This window comes from Hyaena hyaena, unplaced genomic scaffold (genome assembly GCF_003009895.1).
Source record: "Hyaena hyaena isolate Hyena2069 unplaced genomic scaffold, ASM300989v1 scaffold_277, whole genome shotgun sequence".
NCBI classification, from domain to species: domain Eukaryota; kingdom Metazoa; phylum Chordata; class Mammalia; order Carnivora; family Hyaenidae; genus Hyaena; species Hyaena hyaena.
In genome coordinates this window covers 609,725-633,436 of record NW_024080905.1, presented here as the reverse complement: position 1 = coordinate 633,436, position 23,712 = coordinate 609,725, and the positions used below count along the sequence as shown (strand labels likewise).

General features: G+C 38.8%; 1 protein-coding gene across 1 annotated transcript in view; it reads left to right on the top strand.

Moving 5' to 3' along the window:
* SLC39A12 (solute carrier family 39 member 12) overlaps positions 1-23,712 on the top strand; it is a 78,064-nt gene that overhangs the window by 22,760 nt on the left and 31,592 nt on the right. The window contains exons 5-10 of the mRNA XM_039245888.1: positions 2,315-2,487; positions 7,983-8,154; positions 11,989-12,161; positions 14,872-15,024; positions 17,173-17,283; positions 20,804-20,870. Coding sequence (XP_039101819.1) covers positions 2,315-2,487; positions 7,983-8,154; positions 11,989-12,161; positions 14,872-15,024; positions 17,173-17,283; positions 20,804-20,870 — 849 coding nt within the window. The remainder of the gene's footprint in view (positions 1-2,314; positions 2,488-7,982; positions 8,155-11,988; positions 12,162-14,871; positions 15,025-17,172; positions 17,284-20,803; positions 20,871-23,712) is intronic.

Here is a 23,712-nt window from a genome sequence, read left to right as displayed (position 1 = left end):
AGAGAGAGAGAGAGACAGCGTGAGCAGGGGAGGGTCAGAGAGAGAGGGAGTCACAGACTGAAACAGGCTCCAGGCTCTGAGCTGGCAGTCAGCACAGAGCCCGACGCGGGGCTCGAACCCACGAACCGCGAGATCATGACCTAAGTGAAAGTCGGACGCTCAACCGACTAAGCCACCCAGGCGCCCCTGAAGCAAATAATTATTAAATATTTCTGTATGAATCTCTAATAGACAAGAGTTTTTAAAACCACCTTATTACCAGTATCACGACTAAGAAGTGGATATTGATTCCTTAATATCACAAAGAAGTTCATTAATGTTCACGTTTTCCTGATTGTTAAAAAAAGATTTTTTATTTTATCAAATCAGGATTTAAGTAATGTTCGTAAAATTTAAATTGTTGGTATATCTCTTCAGTTTCCCTTTATAGATGTCCTGCCTCTCCGGCAACTCCACCTTCTCTATTTTGTGGCAAATTTTTTGTTAGGAAAAAGGGGGACTATTTATCACATCTGGATTTTGCTGATTACGTTTCTGGTAATCTAATATGCAATTTTAGGCACTGGATTTTATGTATATTGGATGTTATAGAGATTTGAGTAGGTGGTTTATTTATTTGGAGGATATTGTCTTATAGTTATCTCTTTTGGGGAAATCATAAGGTATTGATGATAATTGTCTAGATTTGATTATTTACAGCTTATGAAATGGTATTCTTCTAATGTACTCTTTTCTTCTTGATTTATTAGTGTAATAATTCCGTAATGGAAAACTTCCCCTCATCACAATTTCATTTTATTGAGGTTTGTAAAGTAAAGTAAGAATAAACTCTTTTTTTTTTTTTTTTTTTAGGTTTACTTATTTTGAGAGAGAGCTCAAAAGTGGGGGCAGGGGGCAGACAGAGAGGAAGAAAGAGAATCCCAAGCAGGCTTCGCACTATCAGCGTGGTTTCATAAACTATCAGATTGGATTATTTCTGTTACTCTGTCTTCATTTTCAGTAATTCTTCCTTTTACCATTTCAGATATGCAGTGGAGCTCCTTTAGTGAACTTTTCATTCACTTACTGTATTCAACACCAGAATTTCCATTTGGACTTTTATATAATTTTGATTTTCTTATTTCTTCTATTTGTTGATTTATTATTGTCACACTTTAACTATGACTTCCTTTAGTTCCTTCAGTGCACTTATAATAGCTGCTTTGAAGTCTTTTTTCTGCTTAATCCAATATCTGGGAATACTCAGAGACATATTTGTTCACTGCATTCCTCCTTGATTCTGGGTCACACTTTCCCATTTTTTTGCAAATCTTATAATTTTCTTTTCGCTGAAAGCCAGTCATGTAAATTAAAATATTGTAGTAACTCTAGTTTCTAATTTTTCCTGTCAGGGATGATAACATTCAGGAAAACACCAGGGACGTTGTATTCCCAAGCAAGCAGACGGATAAATCCAAAGAAATTCACCATTATATTTATTCTCTGTACCAATTAATTTTTTAAAATTTATTTTTATTTATTTATTTTTGATAGGTGGGAAAGGCAGAAGGAGAGAGGGAGGGAGAGAATTCCAAGCAGGCTCCATGGTGTCAGGGAACAGCCTGACATGCAGCTTGATCTCATGAATCATGAGATCATGACCTGAGCCGAAATCAAGAGTTGGACACTTAACCAACTGAACCACCCAGGTGCCCCTGTACCAATCAATTTTTAAAAGCCTAGAGCTGTACCAAGGGAAACTGAACTATAATCTATAAACTGACGACCATGCTACAGTAGCATTAGCAAGCAAAATCAGTTGTCTCTACAATCTCAGATCTCCTTCGTTTCCTTTCTTGTTTCTGCATAAATAAACCCTTAAAAGGAAAACAATTTGATTGACTTAAATATATTAGAGTTAATCTACGGAGGATGTATATAGTACCTCAAGGAAATGAATTTCCTACAGATTAGGCCAGTTCTATCCTTTGTTTGCATTTTTATAGGAAACATCTAGAAAAAGAAATAGTTGGCTCAAGAGAAGGTATTTCTTTGGAGGAATTGCCCAGTGTGTCATCCCTAGGAGATAACATGGTGGGAACATCGTTTTATGACTGATTCAGCACCAAAGCTTATTCAAGATCTTGTGAGAGAATTAATATCCATGTGAAGCATAAGTGTGCTTTTATTACTATTCAGAATAATGTCTTGACTTTTCATTAGAACCAAATTTATTTAGCAAAACATCTATGCTGCGGCCGTAAGAAAATGTAATTATCCTGAGATTGACCTGTCTTTATTCTATGTGACACCAGATTTTGTATGAAATTTCTAGAACTAGACCAACTCCTCAACACTCTGTCAACCAAAAGTACCTGTATCAGAAAAGATAAAATCCATCACCTTGAAAGGAGAGAAAACAACCTAACAATCTATGACTGGGGGTACCCTAATCTGTCTGTATCCACGGACCAAGAGTCAGAAGACAGTTCAGTTTCCTGGGAGAAGGTATTGTTATTATTCGTCTTATACCACCAATTGCTACTGTCAAAGTTGTGAAAGTTCTGTAAGAGTTGTGAAAAATTTAAAGGATAGTGTGTATTTGCTTAAATGTGAAAATATTCTATTTGTACAATGTGAGGCCAACATCTGTAGGAGAATAAGACAGTATATAGAGATATAGATAAATAGATACAGATATAGATAGATACATAGATGTAGATAGATCTATAGATAGTAAATAATATATATATATATATATATATATATATATATATATATATATATATATATATAACTCCTTCCTCCTTTATATCTATATTGACTGCATGAATAATTAATTCAGCAAGCATACCGAGCATTTATTATCTGCCAGTCACCATCATGGTCATTGGGGATATAGTATTGAACAAAAACAGGTATAACTCCATCAGAGCATACAGGGTAGGAGTAAGATACAAACATTGCATATATACTTACAATGATGAATTGGTGCTTTAAACTTAGATAAACTTCTGAAGAGATTACTTTGGGCTGTGAGCAACAGAGAAATGTTTGTATAATAGGTAGTGCTGAGAAGGTTTTTGAGAAAAGGTGATATATGAGCCTATAAACATATTTCTGTCCATATTTCCTCAAGTTGTGCTCCCAAGTACATTCACTTGTCTATCTTGATATTTCTTGAAATGGGTCCTATGATTAAATTGGTGTGGGAAATACTAGAAATGCATATTGCACTGTAGTGTATTAAGGTATCTGGGGAGGTCTCTTAGCAAATAAACTTCTTTGATCTTATTGAATCCAGCATTTCTCAGATTTTGACTATAGAATCCTTCCCTGCCCTAACCTTTGAGAATCTTGAGAAACTGATGTTCCATGAACATGGCTTATGCTTATTGAACACGTACTATGTGTTAGACCGAATGCTATTTCACCTGCATTGCCTCATTTATTTATTATAGCAACTATATGAGATTAGGGTATATTATTCCATACTATAGATACTTTTCCATACTACAGACGAGGAAATTGAGGCCTGAAGCTAATACATAATTGCTTATGCTCATAGAAACTGAGGATATATGCATAGGTTGATAACATATTCTCTTAACTGTGCTATTGTTTGGGGAAATGCTGACTTGAATGAAACTATTTTTGTTATTTGTATCTTAGATGAGCAAGGTACAGTTTGTACCTTAAAAGAGCAAAACCCCTTACAGATTGCTAGCAATACTGAGTGTTGTTCCTGTGAGTTATGAATACCTGATTGGACAGTACTATATATTCCGTCCTCACCCCTGGAAATTTGTATCTCTTTAATACCCTTCACCTATTTTGCCCACCCCCTTCAGCCCTCCCCTCTGACAACCATTAGTTTATTCTCCATACATAAGAGTCTGTTTCTCTTCTTTATCATTGTTTGTTCACTTGGTTGGTTTTTTTTTTTTTTTAGAAAAAACCAGATTATTAATTAGAATATTAGATATTTTTAAAAGTGAATCTTTGTTACTTCTGCTATATATGAAAGATATTTATTAAAGTTGATTCTTTCAGACTCATGTTTATTATATTCAACCCATGGTGAAGAGAACTGAAGCCTGTGTTGGTCTTTGTTTGCGAAGTCTTGTTATTGATTTATTGATTTTTATTTATTTTTTATTAAATTTTTTTAAATTATTTTTTTTTAGAGTGAGACAGCGAGGGACAGTGTGAGCAGAGGAGAGGCAGACACAGAATCTGAAACAGGCTCCAGGCTCTGAGCTGTCAGCACAGAGCCCGATGTGGGGCTCAAACCCATGAACGGTGAGATCATGACCTGAGCCAAAGTCGGACGCTTAACCAAGGAACCATCCAGGTGCCCCAGTGAAGTCTTTTCACATGCTTCTTCAGGATTCCTCTTAGGAAGGGGGCAAATTTGCCTAATGGAGACCTTATCTTCATAAAGAATGAAAATTATTTCCTAAAATTTAGGAATTACCTCCTTAAGGCACGTGACTTTAAAAAAAGGTTTTTAAAATGTTTTCATTTATTCTTGAGAGATAAAGAGACAGAGCACAAGCAAGGGAGGGGCAGAGGGAGAGGGACACACAGAATCTGAAACAGGCTCCAGGCTCTGAGCCATCAGCACAGAGCCCGACACTGTGCTCAAATTTGTGAACCTCGAGATCATGACCTGAGTGGAAGGTGGATGCTCAACCGACTGAGCCACCCAGGTGCCCTAAGCATGTGACCTCTAAGAACAGTAATCATTATTTGCTGTGTTAACAATGCAAAGTAAATGAAACCTATCTTTTCAATGGTTCTTCTCTGTCCTAACCTGTCACTTTCCTTGTGACTCTTGATAGGACCCTAAGATAGACCAGATCTGAAGAACCCGTGTATGTTGTTTAGACCAGTGGTTCTCAAAGTTTTGTCCCTGGACAAGCAGCATCAGCATTACCTGGGAACTTCTTGGAAATGCGAATTCTCAGGTCCCACTCCATCATCTTCTGAATCAGAAATTCTTAGAAATAAAGCAGAGCATTCTGCCTTTTAACAAGCCATTCAAGCAATTCTCAAAACTAAAGCTCTGTGTTACTCAAAAGTAACCACTGCTTTAGAATGTGTTTGTAAAGTTACCATAGAAGTCTGATGACATCAACACAAGAATACACATATATTGAAATTTTTTGTAAGGTAATAAAGATAGTTAAAAGTTATTGGCTATGGGGTGCCTGGGCGGCTCAGTCCGTTAAGTGACTGACTTCGGCTCAGGTCATGATCACACAGTTTGTGGGATTGAGCCCCACGTCAGGCTCTGTGCTGATGGCTAGCTCAGAGCCTGGAGCCTGATTCTGTCTCCCTCTCTCTCTGATCCTTCCCTGCTCACACTGTCTCTCTCTCTCTCAGAAGTAAATAAAACATTAAAAATTTTTTAATGAAATTGTTGGCTGGATAATCTAAATTTTCATTCTATTTTATTCTTTATTAAAAAATATTTTGGGTTTGGGGCACCTGGGTGGCTCAATTGGCTAAACAGCTGACTTTGGCTCAGGTCATGATCTCACAGTCTGTGAGTTTGAGCCCCGCATTGGGGCTCTGTGCTGACAGCTCAGAGACTGGAGCCTACTTCAGATTCTGTTTGTCTGTCTGTCTGTCTCTCTCTCTCTGCCCCTTCCTACTCTCTCTCTGTCTCTGTCTCTCTCTCTCTCAAAAACAAATAAGCTTAAAAAAACTGTTTAAAAGTATTTTGGGTTTAAAATTTTATAGAATATAATGAGTCACCTTTAAGGCCATTTATGTTAGTGATTTTAAAAGAAATTTAAAACCATGGGGTGCCTGGATGGCTTAGTTGGTTAAGCGTCTGACTTTCGCTTAGGTCATGATCTCACGGTTCGTGGGTTCGAGCCCCGCGTCGGGCTCTGTGCTGACTGCCAGCTAGAAGCCTGGAGCCTGTTTCAGTCTGTGACTCCCTCTCTCTCTGACCCTGCCCTGCTCACGCTGTCTCTCTCTCTCTGTCTCCTAGAAATAAATAAACGTTAAAGAAAGAAAGAAATTTAAAACCAATAAAGGACCTGAATAGTATAGGAACAGCAAATAAAGACCAAGGGCACAGAAGCTTATAGTAAAATATCCTTTCTCTAGGAGAAGGTAGTCTAAGACCAGAACTATTCAATTTCTTGGCAGTGAACTGGGGAAAAGATACATGGCATTTTGTTCATTTTCTCTCTCCCCACTCTACTTACCTGTCAAGTATCCTTCAATGAGAATATTTATTAGGAAGGATTCATCATCAAAAGTTTTGTTGCACGTTTCCCTTTGTTGTTGTCAGTAGTTTTAATAATGAAGTGATTAGATTCCATTAGTAACCCATGGTGCAACAGAAAATACTGTCTTTGGCACCAATCACTTTGACAAAGGGGGAAAAAATCCCAAGTTTAGATTTCCGTTGCTTCTTTTTGTAGTAGAAGCCTTTTGGAGTTTTGCCCAGTCTTTTCCTGAGAAATGTCTGCCTCACCCACAGGCCTGAGGCCGGCAGCCATGTTTGAACGGTATGATCCTACCTCCTATCTCGTGGGCAAGACTGATTGAACCAGACGGATGTCTGACCCAAGGGAGCTCCTCTGTGGCTTTGCTGAAGTAATCGGGTCTCCATCAGGACCTGCAAACTCAACTCAGTCTTGGGTTTGTGGGCTGAGAGGTCGCTTCAGGGTTGAGGATTCTATGGCCATGTGTTTACTAAAAGAGAAAACACTGGACTGTCAAAGGAAATAAATATATGTAGAGGGAAGGAGAAAGGAGAAAATACTTGGCCCCGAAGAGAGAGAGAGAAAACAACTTTGGTTCTTATTTTCCAGCTTCAAATTGAGTTCCTTTCGAGGTATGGCTACCTTTTCAGTCTCGGGGGTCGTGAGTATCCTTCCAATACAATCTCCTCTTGGTTCTTGCTGGTTCAGGTGGCTTCTCAGCCCTGCCACCAAACATTTCCTGATCAAGATAGAACATTTTTTGTTCATGGGATCTTCTCCCCCAAAAATTGTATGTGGGAAAGCCCAGCAAATATGTCATCATTACTTCCTGATTAGCAATGTGCCTTTGTTAAAAATCCCTACGTTCTGAAGCATGGCAAATCAGAAAAGCCTTGTAAATCACTCATTTTCTTAAAATGCTTTATCGATGGTGACTGAAGCTCACAAAGATATTGCACGAGAGTCTGATTTCAGTAGAGGTCATCCATTTGTGTGAGTGGAACTCTATACACGTTAAAACCTTTAAACGTAATTTCTGATACCCAAAATCAGCCCGTAACACTTCTGAGATGCACAAATTCCTTGTGGCAGTTTTTAGAGGCCTCTTGCATGTGTTGTTCTCTCCAATCCTGATCTCTTAGAAATATGCTTAGGCAATATAGAAACACTTTAAAGATTTAGATGAGCAGCAGTAGGCAACAGTAATTATTTCAATTGTTTTTGTGGAGAAGGGACGTCCCTTACAAAGGTAGCCATATCATTTAGTGTTTACACACGAGCTGGTTGATACAGCATTCACTTTTTAAAATATTTACTTTGATTGCTTTTGAAAATACATGTTGCCTACAGAGGCTTATTAAATCAGAGAATATTAAAGACAATGATCTTATTACCTCAGAGCTCCTGTTTATCATTTGAAGTCTTGGCTTTGTTGATACAAAGCCATCCCCACTAAAAAACATCAAGGCGTTAACCTGCCAGCTAGCAAACCCATTCTACATATTGTAAAATACAGTGCATGTTTTCAGGAAGGAAAAAAGTATGTAAAACTCATACTAAATACTACTCAAAATGAAAGTGAGATACAGCTGACTTTGATCAGAGATGAAGAATAATCCTTGGAAACTATATATGCACAAAGATTGCAGGGAAAAAATCTAGTCATGGCTTCATGTGTCCTTTTTAGCTATTCTGTTTAGTTCTGACTCCTTGGGAATGGCAACTGATGGTAAATTTGTTTGCTGAGATTAGTAACAATGACGTTTTCCCCTACAGACTTGCTTCTCTGCCCGGCAGCTGGTGGAGATATTTCTACAGAACAGCCTTTCACCCATTTCCAAGGAAGACTTTAAGCAAATGAGTCCAGGAATTATCCAGCAATTGCTCAGCTGTTCTTGCCAGCTGCCTGATGACCAACATGCAAAGCGGCCACCAACCACTCTGGAGAGTAAGTTGTGGTTCCTCCCTGAGAAAGTTGGTGTCCATAATGTATGTAATAATAGTGAACAGCAAGTTGGTGCCTATAAGGTATGTAATAATAACAGTGAATGGAAAGTTGGTGCACATAATGTACATAATACTAACAGTGAATGGAGGATACTTATTACATACTTGCACTGTTCTAAGCATTTTACATTTCTCAACTCATTTAATCCTCACAAGTGCACTATGAGCTAGCTAACATCATTTCCCCCATTTTACAAATAAAGAAACAGGTACAAAAGAAAAAAAAGAAAAAAAGAAAGAGGCACATAGAGGTTAAGTGACTTTCCCAAGGACACACAGCAACTAAGTGACAGAGTTGGGATTCACACCCACGCAATCTGGTCCTGGAGTCCTTGTTGTCAGCCACTAGCCTGTATTACCCTTCATTGAATTTTTTATATTTGTATATACATTATATACATTGATTTTTGTTCCATATGTATGGGATATATTTGTCCCATATATGTGACTCAGCTATGGACCAACTTAGTTCATAGGTGAGAAGTGGCATGATATAAGAGAAAGAAAATTAGCGATGGGATCAGAAATGCAAAATTGAGCCACACCTCCTATCCCCACCGAGCTCTATGATGTTAAGCCATCTCTTTATTTCCCTGAGCTTGTCTTTTTTTCCTGCACAGTTGGAAAGCAGCATTATCACTCAAGGCTTCCCATCCTTTCACACATCATGACACACACAAAAAGTGAAGGCACTTTGGCTTTGGGGTAAACCAAAGAGCTTCTCTGAGATAGAAGTGACCATGGAGGAAAGGGCCAGCCTCCCAGACCCGGCCAGCACCCCCAGGAAGTGAAGGGTTGATATTTGCATTCACCTGTAGTCCACTGAATCACTGCGGTGGGTGAGCTCTACAGCCTCATGGGGTAGCTGGAAGTTTCATGGGATAATGTGTACAAAACTGTGTTGTGGAATTTAAAGCACTGTATATTTAAAAGAAAAGAAAATAATCACCTAAGAATATTCATAGTGATAAGACAGCAAAAATGTGACAGGAACACATACACCATTCAAAATATTACCAGGGATCTGAGGGCCTTATAGATGCTTTTTCAGAGCATTTTGCCTTCTCTTCGAGATAGCCTCATGCTGCCCATCAGGGATGAATTGTCCAGCTACTCACCTCTACCTCACAGCGAATTGTGCATTATTTGAAGATTTTATGTGAACAAAAACCTGCCAGACCTAAATATCTAAGACTCCACATTCACTAAAAGAAAAAAAGTGTCATTAGTGAGGAGCTAAATAATTCAGCACCTGGTGGTCAGTGACGGCTCTGAAATGGGTAAGGGGGAACAGAATCATGGCATCTAGGAACCTCCATGAGCAAGTTTACATTTACATCCCCACCACCTGGCATGGTGTCTGCTACACACAGACCACTGCAAAATAGCTTTCTGAACTGAACATCTGTGGATATTTTTTCTCTCTCATGAGCATGCAGCCCCTTCTGGGCAATAGCCTTCCTGAGAAAAATTCAGAGAAATCATACTCACGATGGGAACTAGACAAACATTACTGTGCTCCATTTGAAATGTTGCATTATGTAACTTAAGAGAAAGGCTTAAATAAAAGAAAATGTAAGAAGAGCAAGGCAGAGACGCTCTGTATTAAGAGTAGTGTTGGTGTGTTGGAATCTGGCCCCAAAGTTCCAGATTGGGTTGGGTTTCCAGGAAAGAGTGCTATGGTCACATATAAATCAGGTTTCAGATCTGTTCAGAGTAGCTGTGCAAGAACGGCTATGTTTTTAATTATTAGGTCAAGTTCTATTGTAATGATGGGAAACATTTAAATAGAAACTCTCTAAGTTGTCTGACTCCAGTTAAGATGCCATGACACCTTTATGAGGACCTGGGGTAATTAGCAGAGTCCTGTGGCCACAAACGTCAGATTTTATGGCTTTCAGGCTGTCTTTGCCACATGGGAGCAGGTGAAATCTGATTCACAGAGGACCTAAACAGATCTCTAAGCTCTAGAGTTAGGAAATATCCATTCTCCTCCAATACCACGCTGTAGATGCTCTCAGAACAAAGGGGAGAGGAATAGAAGAAGAATCAAAGGACTGGAAACTTTGCCTTTTGCCTGGGAAATGCCACACCCTAACTTACCCTTGTGAATGCTCAACATTTTCTGATCTTTTGTAGCTTTCATAAAAATGTGGCAACTTTGAAATTTATTAGACATCCAGGTGCTTATGTTAAACTTCAAATGTCCTTCATGTATATATTCAGTGAGAAGAATGACATTCCCCCATAGACCCTATTTATGGAAGAGGATGATATGAACCTTGGTTAAATATATCCAGGGATGTTTTTATAACATAGGTATTTTTATGAAAACAGAATAAAATAAAACCTTTCAGTGAGTACATAACGATTCCAAACCATTTTTAATATTTTTAATGGTTTATTTTTTTAAGTTTATTTGTTTATCTGGAAGGAGGGGATGGGGCAAAGGGGCAGAGAGACAGGGAGACAGAGAATACCAGGCAGGCTCCATGCTGTCAGCACAGAGTCTGACACAGGGCTTGAGCCAAAATCAAGAATTGGACGCTTAACTGGTAAGCCACCCAGGTACCCCTATTTTTAAAATTTTTAACTGTGGTAACAAGTTGAAATTGAAATGAAGTTTAACTATTCTTAAGTGAGTGGTTTAGTAATTTCACATTGTTGTGCAATAAATTTCTAGAACTTTTCAGCTTGTAAACCTGCAATTCTCCATCTTTTGAACAATGACTGTTTTATAGAGAGGTTCCCCAGAAGTGAAGGGGTAGTGATAAGAATAGGAAAATTAAAATGTGAAAGTTTTTTTGCTTCTTTTGAGGACACAAACAACTCTATTTTAATATTAGGCTGCTGCATAATTTAGAGCATATAATTCAATAAAATTTTTCTTAAACTCACAAGCCTATTATCATGTTACCAGCTTTTATCATTTACACAAATTAATGTAGAGGGTGAACCTTCCAGAAAAGTATAAGAATGATAAGAATAGAATCTTTTCCATTATAACAAATTTTAAGATGATAGTTTCCTAAAATCTACAACAGGCTTTAAATAGTATGATAACTAAATTGTTTGCTTTAACTTATCTGTAGTCAGTAAAGGATCGTTTAATTTTGTCAAAACTTTCTTCATTGTTTACGGACCAATTTGTCATGGCTTGGTAGCCATTTCTAAATAAGTAGAAGACAGAGTATTTCCTCTGAGTATCTGCAACCAAAGGAAAATGGTAGCCTGAAAAATTCTTTATCCCCAAATCATTTAAATGATTTATTTATGCAGGTAACCCTTGAGCGTCATGGGTTTTAATGGCAGGGGTCAAGATTTATTTATATATAGTACAGTAATGTAAAACTTCAAAGCAAAAAGGTTAATGGTGAAAGTCTTTTCATTCTTTTCCTTAAAAATTAAGATTTTTAGGGTGGCTCAGTCAGTTAAGCAGCCGACTCTTGAATTGGGCCCATGTTGTGATTTCACCATTTGTGGGATTGAGCCCCACATCGGGCTCTGTGCTGACAGTTGAGATTGGGATTCTCTCTCTCCCCTTCTCTCTGCCCCTCCCCCCCCTCAGAGCTTGCTTTCAAAATAAATAAATAAACATTTAAAAAAAAAAAAAAAAGAACATTTAAGACCTTTTGCACACTAAAACACTCATAAAACAATTCCGTATCCCCATCTAACCTGTATGGTTAGATGGATTCTTCTGGTGTTTTAGCCGGCCAGGGCACTGCTAGCGGATGATGAGCACTGACTGCTTTGCAATGTCTGTTTGACTTAGAATATGGCTACAGCACAGTGGCCGTGGCCCTGCTCACACTGGGCTCCATGCTTGGGACAATGCTGATTCTGTTCCACACCTGTGAGGAAAACTACAGGCTTATTCTGCAGCTGTTTGTGGGTCTGGCTGTTGGGACGCTTTCTGGGGATGCCCTGCTCCACCTTATCCCTCAGGTAACTCTTTTCCTGTTCGCAATGGCCTGTTTCTCATTTCCATTTCCATTTAGTCACTGAAGGTGTTGATACAAAATTTCAAATTGACGTGGACGAGTCAGTACAGTGGCCAGTGTTTTCCTTGGCAACAAGTATAATTTCCCCAACGCACTTACAGGGGAAAAGAGATAACCATGCCTCAGGTTTACCACATGTTATTCTTATTTTTTATATAAGCCCAAAAAGGTGATCAGATGCAGATTCCTATTAAGAAAAGTTCAGAAAGTTTTCACTAATGATCTGTTAACAAAAATGAATGGGTTACAAGATGATGCTCTGAGTTTCCTGTAATTGCCCCCAAGTCTCCTCAGACCCCTTCCCTGCCCTCTCTGCTGTTTTTTTTTTTTTTTTCTGCCCCAGAAGATTGTGCCTCCTCAGCTCCCTTGCAGGCTACATTGTTGTTTGGATTGAGATGGTGGAAGGCACAGCAGAAAAGCTAGGGTAGGAGGAGAGAGTAGCAGGGGTATTTCTTCCTTACTCTCTCCTGGCTCTGCACCTGCTCTAGGTGATTACCAGCTGATTACCTACAATATTACGGCTCTGGGGAAGCCCTTCCAACCTCTGCCCTTTCTGCCCGAAGAGTAGAAGTGGTTTTCTGGGGTTATCGCTTCTGGGCACCTCATTATCCCTGTACCTGCCCTTGCTGCTCACACCTCTACCATTACACCATCATTAAGCTCTCCTCATTTGAACCATCAAAATGAATTTCTTTTTTTCTTTTCTTTCTTTCTTTCTTTTCTTTTCTTTTTTTTTTTTGCCTGCTAACATCTAAATTTTCCTTAAGAAAAATGTAAGCCTCAGTAGGCTGGCTCTTTGCTGAAGTTTTCTGAGGCTCTTTACTTGTCAAAAATGAAAGGCCCATGACTTGAGATGCAAGAGCTCAGGCAGAAGGGTCTCCAGACGAAATTATTTCTTCCCTCTGAAATCTCTTGAGATGGACAGTGATGAGCAAATGCCTCCCCCCTCCCCCTGGCAAAGCCAGAGATGTTAAAAATTTCCACAAGCCTCTGGCAATTTCCTACAGGGTCACTCTTATTGCTCAGAGGCTCAGTGATTATTAGATGTTCTGAAAAATCACAAAGTGGGCATTGGAAAATGAAACAAACCATTATTTGTTTTAATTTCCCTTGTAATCTAATTTTCTGGAAATATTTCAGGGCTTATTGGCTGGAGGCAGTGGCCGAGGCTTTTTTCTAGGTCCCTTTAGTGATTGCAGAGCTGTTTGCTGCCCATGATCCTGCAAAACAGTGGAAGGGTCTCAATGCTTCCACACCTCCCCCAGCGGGGGGGGCTCACAGCTCCCGGCACCTGGGGGAGGGGTGTGGGGCTGTCAGCTGACTCTGCAGAGACACATTCCAGATAGAACCTTAAAAGATTAGCCAGGTTTCATGAAAATTAGAAGGCAAGTGTTTTACTTGAGGGAAGAGATACGGACAAGTCACTGAGGAAAGGAAGAACGATGTGGTGGAAAGGTAGAAAATCAGTGGTTCCTGAACGTGATCTGTGGCCAGGATTCAGAAGGCTACATGGAAATGAGAAAAATACCACTGTCATGATTTCTTGTTTTTTTTTTTTTTTTTAACGAGCACAATTCATTCAACTTTAGGGTTGACGTGTTGTTCTGAGATCATGGGGTTTTCTTCTGTGTTGTTTTGTGACCTTACCGTGTCCCCTATTTTGTGAAATAATGGTAATTACAAATATTAGATGGGTATCCTTTACAATGCCTTTCTTTACCAAAAGGAAAAGTTGACTAATGTATATGGGTTTTTAGTTAGGTTCATAAACTTGTTGTATATACTTACATACACACAGATACTCACACATGGACTCATGTCCACAAGCACATATATACACATAAATGTATGCATGTATGTATGAACACATGTACATACAATATGTATGCATGGAATCATTTTCCTTTTTTTTTTTTTTTCTCAATTTGATGGTCACTAACATCCTAAATGGAGAAACCACTGAGCTGTTTCCAAACTGCCTTCTCTTGGGGAGGGAATATGATACATAATGATTACTCGCTCCCAAGAAATCATGAGGTCAACCAATGAGATGAGTCAACTTGAGGAAAATTCCTAATGCATTTCATGTATCCTTTGTTTCTCAGAGAGCTGGCAGTACTGCTGGTGTACAGTCTACACTCAGTGGAAGATACGTTTCAGGCGAATTTTTACCTGATCAGAACATTTATTAAAAGTTTTCTTTGATTGCAATGGGGTGCAGGGAGAGTAAACCCTGGATGAAATGTATCTTTATATTTCCTCCGGATATAAAATACATTGATCTGTTATTAAAGACTTGCTGTGCAAACAGGTATGGATTGAACCCCTAGGAGAAGAAAAAAACTAAGAATATTTGAAAATTTAGGCTACTTGGTAAATAAGCTCAGGCTCTCCAGTGTTCATTAGCAGAAGTTATTTAAAGTTCTCCTTTCTTTTCCCTTGTGGACATTTGATGTGACCCTGATTAAATCATCTAGTGGAAGTATGCATACAACTAAAAGCAAATGTGGCTTTGAATGATTCTAGTGGTTGTCAGGGGGTTCCCCAGAATGAAAGGTGAATATATTTAATACCGTGCCTATTACTTAATACTTAAGTCCTCTACAGGCAATTCTTTCTGTCTCCTTTTTGTGTCTGTTTTTGTTTTGTTAAAGGTGCTTGATTTACATAAGCAGGAAGGCTCAGAGTTTGGACATTTCCATGAAAGCAAAGGTCATATTTGGACACTGTTAGGATTAATTGGAGGCATCCACGGACTTTTCTTGATAGAAAAATGTTTTATTCTTCTTGTATCACCAAATACCAAGGTATATTTTAAATTTTATTCATCTTCTGCTTTAGGGCTTCATACCGTTCATCTTTTTACTTCAAAAGTACTTGTTCCAAAGTGGTTGATGTCTTTATGAAGTTCTCTATGTGAGGGATGGGACTCTGATTTCCAGTCATTCTGACTGGCATCTTCCCTATAAGTATGGTTATTAACTTTTTAAACATCTGTTGCTGGCTTGTTAAGGTACTTGTTAAAACCTGCTATTTGACGTTCATGGCTACTTTAGATACCGGAGACCATTTCATGTCTGGAAATGAAGGGCTGAAAGGCCTACCTACTAATCAGTGTTTTGCATGTCTTTCCTAACCAAAAACAAATAAATGTGGAGACAAAAACTTTGAAAAATTCACAAAATTACCCATCATTTTCGATCCTAAGACCATTGAAAATTATACAAACAAAAACAAGGAGCTCAGAAATGGGATTTGTGGCAGAGCCTTTTTGTTTGGCTTGAACAATTGCTTCTTTTGTGCCTCTATGTGGTCAATTTCTGTGTCTGTGATGAAATGTAAAGTGCCATATGTTTTTTTCTTAATGGATTTGTTTTGCTCCTACACATTATCCTATAAGACAGTAGATGAACTGTCTGGTGGGTTGGTTAAAAAGGTAAATGCTTGCACACAACTCAAGGAGACCAAAAATAAAGTAAATTTCCCTTACAAAGCCCTGGAGTTCCGCAGTTTGCTGTGGTTCTGTACGTATTTTCTGGCTTTTCCTACCTGTTCATATAATTTAATATGTCTGTGCCCAGGAAAAGCGTTAGTAGTCACGTAAAATATCAGCACTTGTTTATTGTTATTCCTAAATTTATTTGAGGTTCAAAGGCTGTGCGTCAAAAAATAAGATGGTGTTATGGATGGAGAGAGGGATGATAGATGGATAGATAGGTGGTGAAATGGCTTTAGTAAATGGCAATGGTAGGATCTTGGGAAGGAGTATCTGAGTGATCACCTTACAGTTCTTTCAGCCTTTCTGGGTATTTGAAGCTTTTCACAGTGAATAAACAAAATGCTGTAGAAATGTTCTTTTTTCATGAAGCAAGGATTTTCTTTGTCCTGGAGCTCATGCTGGGGCGCTATGGTAATTGAGAAATTAGGAACACCAGCATTGACCACAATCCCTACCCTGCACATTCAACAACTCAGCCTCCTCAAAAGGGGTTCTAACCTCAACAAGCACAAAAGAAAATAACAGATCCCGTTTGTACACAACAGATTAGTGTTCTTAGCCTGGGAAAACGAAATGACAAAGCCAACCATCGACTTGTATGTGATGATTAGAAATTTAACGAGGGTGGAAGGGAGTGAAATAAATTCTGGACATCCAAACATGTAAAGTTTTTTCAGATTGTGCTTGGACTTGTCAGAGAACTTAAAATAGTGTTTAAGAACACATCTCAAGACTCATCATATTGAGTAAAATAAAGGGAATATGAATATTTTAGAAGGTACAAGTGGTTTAACTATGAATGTGTTTCTAAAGGTATTAATTTCATTGTTATAGGGTGTAATATAGTTTCAGTTATATCCTTTTGGTATCTCCAGCAGAAAGAATTCAAAATTTAATTTCATAGTAAATATAGTTTTTCAGTAAATACAAAAGACAATATCAAAACTACCACTGTTCAAGTCTTTTAAAATCATAACTGGAAATATTTAAAGTTTCATTCTCTTTTTTGTTTGAAGATTTAAAAAAATTTTTTTTAAACATTTTTTTATTTTTTGAGAGACAGAGCATGAGTGGGGGAGGGGCAGAGAGAGAGGGAGACACAGAATCTGAATCAGGTTCCAGGCTCTGAGCTGTCAGCACAGAGCCCGATGTGGGGCTCGATCTCATGGACCACGAGATCATGCTCTGAGCCAAAGTCGGACACTTAACCGACTGAGCCACCCAGGCACCCCTAAAGTTTCATTCTTAAGGCATTCAGAATATTCGCGATGTTTCAGAGCAGTCCCGTGCTTCCCCAAGGTGAGACATTTTAGTGTTTACCACGATGAAATGCCTTCTCGTGTGCTGCCCTTCACTTTGGCCAATAAGCCAAATGTTAAATAGAACCATGGAATTGACAGAGGCTGCACCTGTGTTCTTCTGGCTTCAGCACTAATTTTAAACCGTCTTCCTCCAGCAGGGCGTGTCATTGGTTAATGGGCGTGGGGAACATTCCCACCACCTTGCACTCAACGCTGAATTAGGCGACCAGTCAGGCAGAGACAAATCTGCTTCAACTATCCAGTTGGTAGGTTACCGATCTGAGGTATTCTACTGATCTGATTACCTTCTTTCCTTTATTCCTTAATGAACAGATGACAGATTAAAAACAAAAAAAAAGTCCACCCCTGATCTGCCTGTTCTGAACCATGATAAGTAGTTTGAGAAACTTTGCCAAGCACCTGAAAGCTGTTTTAAACAGTAAAAAGCTTTTCCGCAGATTCAGACCCTTGGTACCCGCACCACTTTGAAGCATATATGATTAGATTGCATAATATATATCTTGATCATTTTGTTTGTAGGGTTTTCACAAACCAGTTGACTTCCAGGTTTTCCACTCTGAGTAGTCCTTAGCCATGACCAGATGGGGCCAAATAAATGGTGAGCAAGGAAGTAGCACAGCTAGTGTGGTAGGGTCCCCTCCCTAAGGAAACAAACAAGCAAACAAACAAAGAAACCCTAAAATAACAAAACCTCAAAGTAACCTGGCTGTGCGCACGTGACAATAGCCCTCATGACCTTGTAACGTGAGACCACTTCATTAGACTACATGTTTCTGTGTGTTACCAAATATGGGAGACAGATAAAGAGAAAATATATTTAAAAACTATGCCACGTGGCGTTGGGGGCTCATTTCTTCAGGTACGATCACAACTGAGCGGGGCCGGCAAGAATAAAGTTGCTTCCCGGAAAGAAAAGCCTCGGTGTCACGACTCTGAGAGAATCCGGCTGCTCTAGGCGTGGGGTGATCATTTTGTACTGCAGAAAATAATTGATTCTGCCCCACAAGATGTCTCAGAGGTGGCTTCTCTTACACTGAGTTTTCCAGGGCAAATATTCCATGCAAATTTGCAAAACACAACCTCCAGTCGGGTTCAAACCAATGCTCCCATTCTGATAATTCTCTAAGTAACAAGCAAAGGGGCAGGAAGAATATGAAAGTAACATGTAACAGTTCTAACTGTGGCCGTTGGAGGAAGGGTTTACAGTTCAAGAATAGAGTCCTGACCCAGTGGAAATGAGTAAGCTGTGCCTGAGACACTGCCCCAGCAACAGAAGTCTGCTGGTAGATCACAGATCTAGAACTGACTCAATTATGAACAAAACCGTCCCTTTGAAAAAGTGACTTTGAAAACCTTTATTATGTTTATGGCTTAGGTACTTCGCATATGGCTTGGAAGAAGGTAATTTCAGGCTGAGATTAGTTTTAAAATCAGTTTCATGCTGATTTTATTCCTTCTGTTTCAATGAAGGGCTCAGAATCCTGAGATCGATATAAATAAATCTCTGGTGCTAACCTTATGAGTTTTGAACTATTTGAATATGCCAGCTCACTAATACCACAGTCACTATTCCTTTGGTTATTTTAGCTGCAAGATCAACTTTAAGTGAATAGAAATAATACGAACTTTTAAGACTGATTGGTTCAAGTTCATGGTTTTTCAGGAAGCAGGAGAACTCATAATTCTCACCAATCAAGGCATCTTGGATGCTTGCCTCTAAATTCCTTTACATAGTATATAGTTTTGCGTGGGAAAACCTAGAGTAAATATATTTGAACTCCTGTCTTTTAATTATAACCAGGCTTTTGATATAATGTAAAAAAAAATCACATTTGCTTTCTTGTTCACTCTTACCCTGTGTCCTTCAGTTCCTACCTTACTTCTCAGCCACTTATCCAAACATTGCTCATTATTATATGTTTTGAGTAGCGGCTACTGTTCCCCTATGTGAAAGATAAGTTTATTTTCTCTGTTTTACATTTTTTAAAAAGGTGCTTAGGCCCCACATTAAACATGGCTCAACATTTTCACAACTTTGGGTGATAGAATTATGTAAATATGCATTTATTTTTTTAAGTTTATTTATTTATTTAAGTAATCTCCACGATCAACGTGAGGCTTGTATATATAACCCTGAGATCAAGAGTCACACCCTCTTCCAACTGAGTCAGCCAGGTGCCCCAGTAAATATTGCTTTTAAAAGGTCATGTTCAATAGGATAGTTTTCCCTCGCTAGCCAAACAGAGCATTTTGAAGAAACCTTTGTAAGCCAAAATGGTATAAAATGAAGAAGCAGTTACCATTCATTTATATGGAAAAATTTGTGAGCATTCCCAGTCCCCCAAAATAACCTCTCTTAAGACTTTTTGATACCTGGGGGGCACATTTGGCTAAGAGGTGCACAAAATAAATCAAAATAAAGCACAGGGGTGCCTGGGTGGCTCTGTTGGTTAAGCACCCGACTCTTGATCTCAGCTCAGGTCTTGATCTCAGGGTCGTGAGTTCAAACCCTGTGTTGCTCACCACACAACGTAAAAACAAAAGCACAGATGCTCACAGATACAGAACAAAGGTCTGGTGGCTTGATGCTGAGATGCTGAATGGAGTTCCCGGGAAATGAGCTTGGGGAGCCACTCACTGGTGGGGCCCACGCTGCCACTGTAGGCTTGTTGCAGAATGAATGCTGAGTGCTATTTTGTGCCTTTGGCTTTTTTTCATAAAAGCAAAAACCCTCTTTGGACTTTTTTCAGTTAGTGGAAACGGGTACTAATGTAGGTTTTTCATAAAAGCGACCTGGCATAATGTGAACTTAAGAAAAGTGAGGACTGCCTGTGAAAAGTATTCTTTTCACATAATAGAATGAGAATAGGAGGCACAGGGATGGAAAGTGACTTTCCTGATGCGTGAGTCAGTCTCTAAAATAAAATCACATCATATTAACTCACAGAAGTCAGTTTCAAAATCTAACCTCTCTGTCGTATGAAAGGATAAAAAAATCTTAATTTATTATATTTTTTTGTAAGTCTGTTGATTTGCTTTCTTTGTTTAATGTTTATTTATTTTTGAGAGAGAGAGAGACAGAGTGCTAGTAACAGGAAGGATAGAGAGAGAGGGAGACACCGTATCTGGAGGAGGCTCCCAGCACAGAGCCCGATGCGGGGCTTGAACCCACAGACCATGAGATCATGACTTGAGCTAACGTTGGACTCTTCACTGACAGAGCCACTCAGGTGCCCCTGTTGATTTGCTTTCTTAATCAACAAGATTCTTTTACTCACTGGCAAAGCCCCCGAAAGAGAATATTTCTCCATCACAAGTAATGTGAGGCATGGGGTTTGCATGGGTTTGTTCTCTATCCACAATACACGATGTGCTAAGAGATCAGAAAATGAATCCTAGACCCACAGTCCACCACACAGGAGAAGTATCAAATTAGGTCAAGAATCAAGAGCTGTTTCTTTCTACAGCTTTTGGATTTCACAAAGGCTTACATAATTTAAGAGCCTGGATTACAGACTGTCCCTGTAGCCTCTAGCTCTGTATGGAGACAATTTACTATTTTCATCTAAAGGCACATAGTGCCACAAGTTTGCTCACAAACCTCCAGCTTTACGTTCTAGGCTTGCCTGTGAAATTTCAAAGTTGTGCTGTATTCTGGGGTGTTAAAATGTTTAAAAACCAGCATAACTGTCCAGATATTTCCATTTTACAATAAAATGATGGCCACTGCTAATCTCTCACTAGTTATTTTTTCATTTAAAATAGAAAGGCCCAGAAGATTCACAGGCAGCTGAAATTCCTGTAGGCAATATGACCGCCTCCAGCCAAAAATGTGAGTACCATTGGTAAAGAGCTAAACTTTAAATGTAGAAAGTACCACAGAAAAAAGTTTATGTCTGTTGGGAAACAGTGTGTTGAAATCATATAGGTTTCTCATTGAGTTTGTTTTTCATTATTACAGCCTCTATGAGAAAATGTTTAATACTCATTCTTATCCATCTTTCACACATGCTACGCGTTAACATCAACTTTATTCTTTAAAAATGATGATTTCCTAAACTATTTGAAATTGATCGTCTGAGACCCGCAATTAGTGTAGATTCATATGTAGTTATCAAGGCTTCTTTAAAATCATGAGCATGGCACTAATAAGGTATAGACGTGCAGAATCATGATGTAGTGCCCTGACGTTAATGTAGCAATGTGTGTCGACTAAATGTCAATTTAAAAAATCCATGCTTACATGATAACGGAGCCTTTTGCTTTGCTATGAAGTCTGGAAACTTCTATCACAGTCTGCTGAAACTAAGCACAGATGTCTGTCTCATGTGGGATGCCATGGAGATAGAGTTCCAATGAGTGATAACTGATCAGTCACATCTTATTCTACATCTCACTCATTCACATAATTTTCAACCAGATTTTTTCTAAGGTTTTCTTTATTCGTGAATTTAATGTACCCATTTTGTATACAGCTTTCTTCCTTTTCATTTGTTTCTGAATGATTTTCCAAATGTTTTTGGTCTCTTGTGGCTTTTGTCACCTGCTTCCACAACTCTGCCCCACTTTTCTCACTGATACTACCCTTTTGTGACACAAATTTCTCCATGTTTTAATATTACGCAGTCATGATTAGTTATTCCCATACTACCATAGTAGATTTGTTACTAATAAAAATAGCTAACATTATATGCCAGGCATCGTGCTCAGTGCATCATGGATTATTTTATTTAATACTCCTATAACTTAATGAAGTAAGAGCGATTATTAGCCTAGTTAAACAAATGGAGAAACCAGTAGTTAGAGAGGATAAGTTCCTGTCCAGGATTACATACCAGGAAGCTCCAGTACCGAGTAACTAAGGAATGTGGATGGACCGACAATTTTGATGTGGTCATTCGTGCATGCATTTCTCCACATCTTTCCTCACACTCTTTCATTCACTCAAGAAATGTTTGAAGCTGCACTGTTTTTCAGGGACTGTGCATGCGCTGGAGAATAAAATAAGAATGGTCTTTATCCCTGGTTTGCAATCTGGTTGGGGATATCAACGCTAAAAGAACAAACACGACTGACGATCACTATTTTAAATGTGTTATACATACGTACTTCTGTAATTTATTTCTTTGATTCAAAATATGTAATCATGGGGTCTGTCCAATTCTGCTTTCAGGACATTGCTACATATATTTTTCCTTCTAAATCTGTAGTTCCAGGAGAGATTTTACAATGCCTGGTACCTAGTAGGGATGCAAGAGACATTTCTTCACTTACTGTCTTTTTTTTTAAATTTTTTATGTTTTTTTTTTTAAATTTTTGAGAGAGAGAGAGAGCACAAGTAGAGGCAGAGAGAGAGGGAGACACAGAATCTGAAACAGGCTCCAGGCTCTGAGCTGTCAGCACAGAGCCCAACGTGGGGCTCGAACTCACGAACCGCAAGATCATGACCTGAGCTGAAGTCAGATGCTTAACCGACTGAGCCACCCAGGCGCCCCTCATTTATTGTTTTTGAAGAAAAGGAAGAGGAAAGAAGAAAACTCCCAGGCACCTTAGGAGTGGGGTGTCAGATGCTAGATGCGGGTGTGACAATGGTCCGATCCGAGTATTTTGGTGGCCTCATATCTTTCCACTTCAGATAGCAAGCTTGGCATTCAGAATCAACAGTGAACAAATCCAAATTTGATTACCCAACTGCCCTTTTTCCAGGGACATATTGAATTAGCTTCAAATATTTGATTACTTGTTTCACATTACCTCATTGGTGGAACTCAGCTTGTGTTTCAAAAGACAGGATGTGAAAATTCTACCCACAGCCTGATTTAAATAAACAAAAAGCAACATGATACAAGGTCCGGCCCATGTCTCACCCCGGAAAACCTCTGATAGCTTAGAAACATAGAAATGAATATGACTGCCAGCTATATAAGCCAAGATAAAATATTATTGATAATTCTGGAATAAGTACATTAGATTACCAGTGAAGGCTTGTCTGACCTCCCACTGAATAATATTTAAGTTACTTTAAACAATGTGTACAATTGCCTTCCTTGGGGCTTATATGCAAATATGTCTGTTTACCTTGCAGCTTATTACATGTCCATGATCTGACATTTAGAAACCCATAATCAGAGAAAATAAAATAATAAGACAACAAAAATAGGCCACACTGTTTCTCAGCAGAATATAAATTGAGTAAAAAATTTCCATTTGAGTATATGCCACTCGTAACAAAACTACATATGAGCACATGGAAATCACAATTTGTTTGCATGCTGCCATGTTGCCAGATGTATTGCCCTGAATTGTTTTATTTTCACAAAGAAGAGCTTTATTGCTGAAAATTGGCAGGAACCGCACCGCGACCTGGTAAGATGATTAAATTCTGAGAGCTTCCAGGCCATGCCAATAAGAACTCCCTGAATTCAATAATTTGATATTTATTCTGTGCTTTCATGACGGTTGCCTGAAACCTCCTCATTTTTAATGAAGAATAAAATGAATTAGTGAGCCACAAGTAGGATCTAAGTTAGTCTCACAGTGATAGCTGTAAATAAGGCATGATTGTTAGAAGTGAAATGCGTGGGACATCTCTGCACGGCAGTCAGTAGTCTTGTTTCCTGCCCAATAATCTGGACTATATCTACTGTTTACTTGACCGAAGTTACTTATGGGTG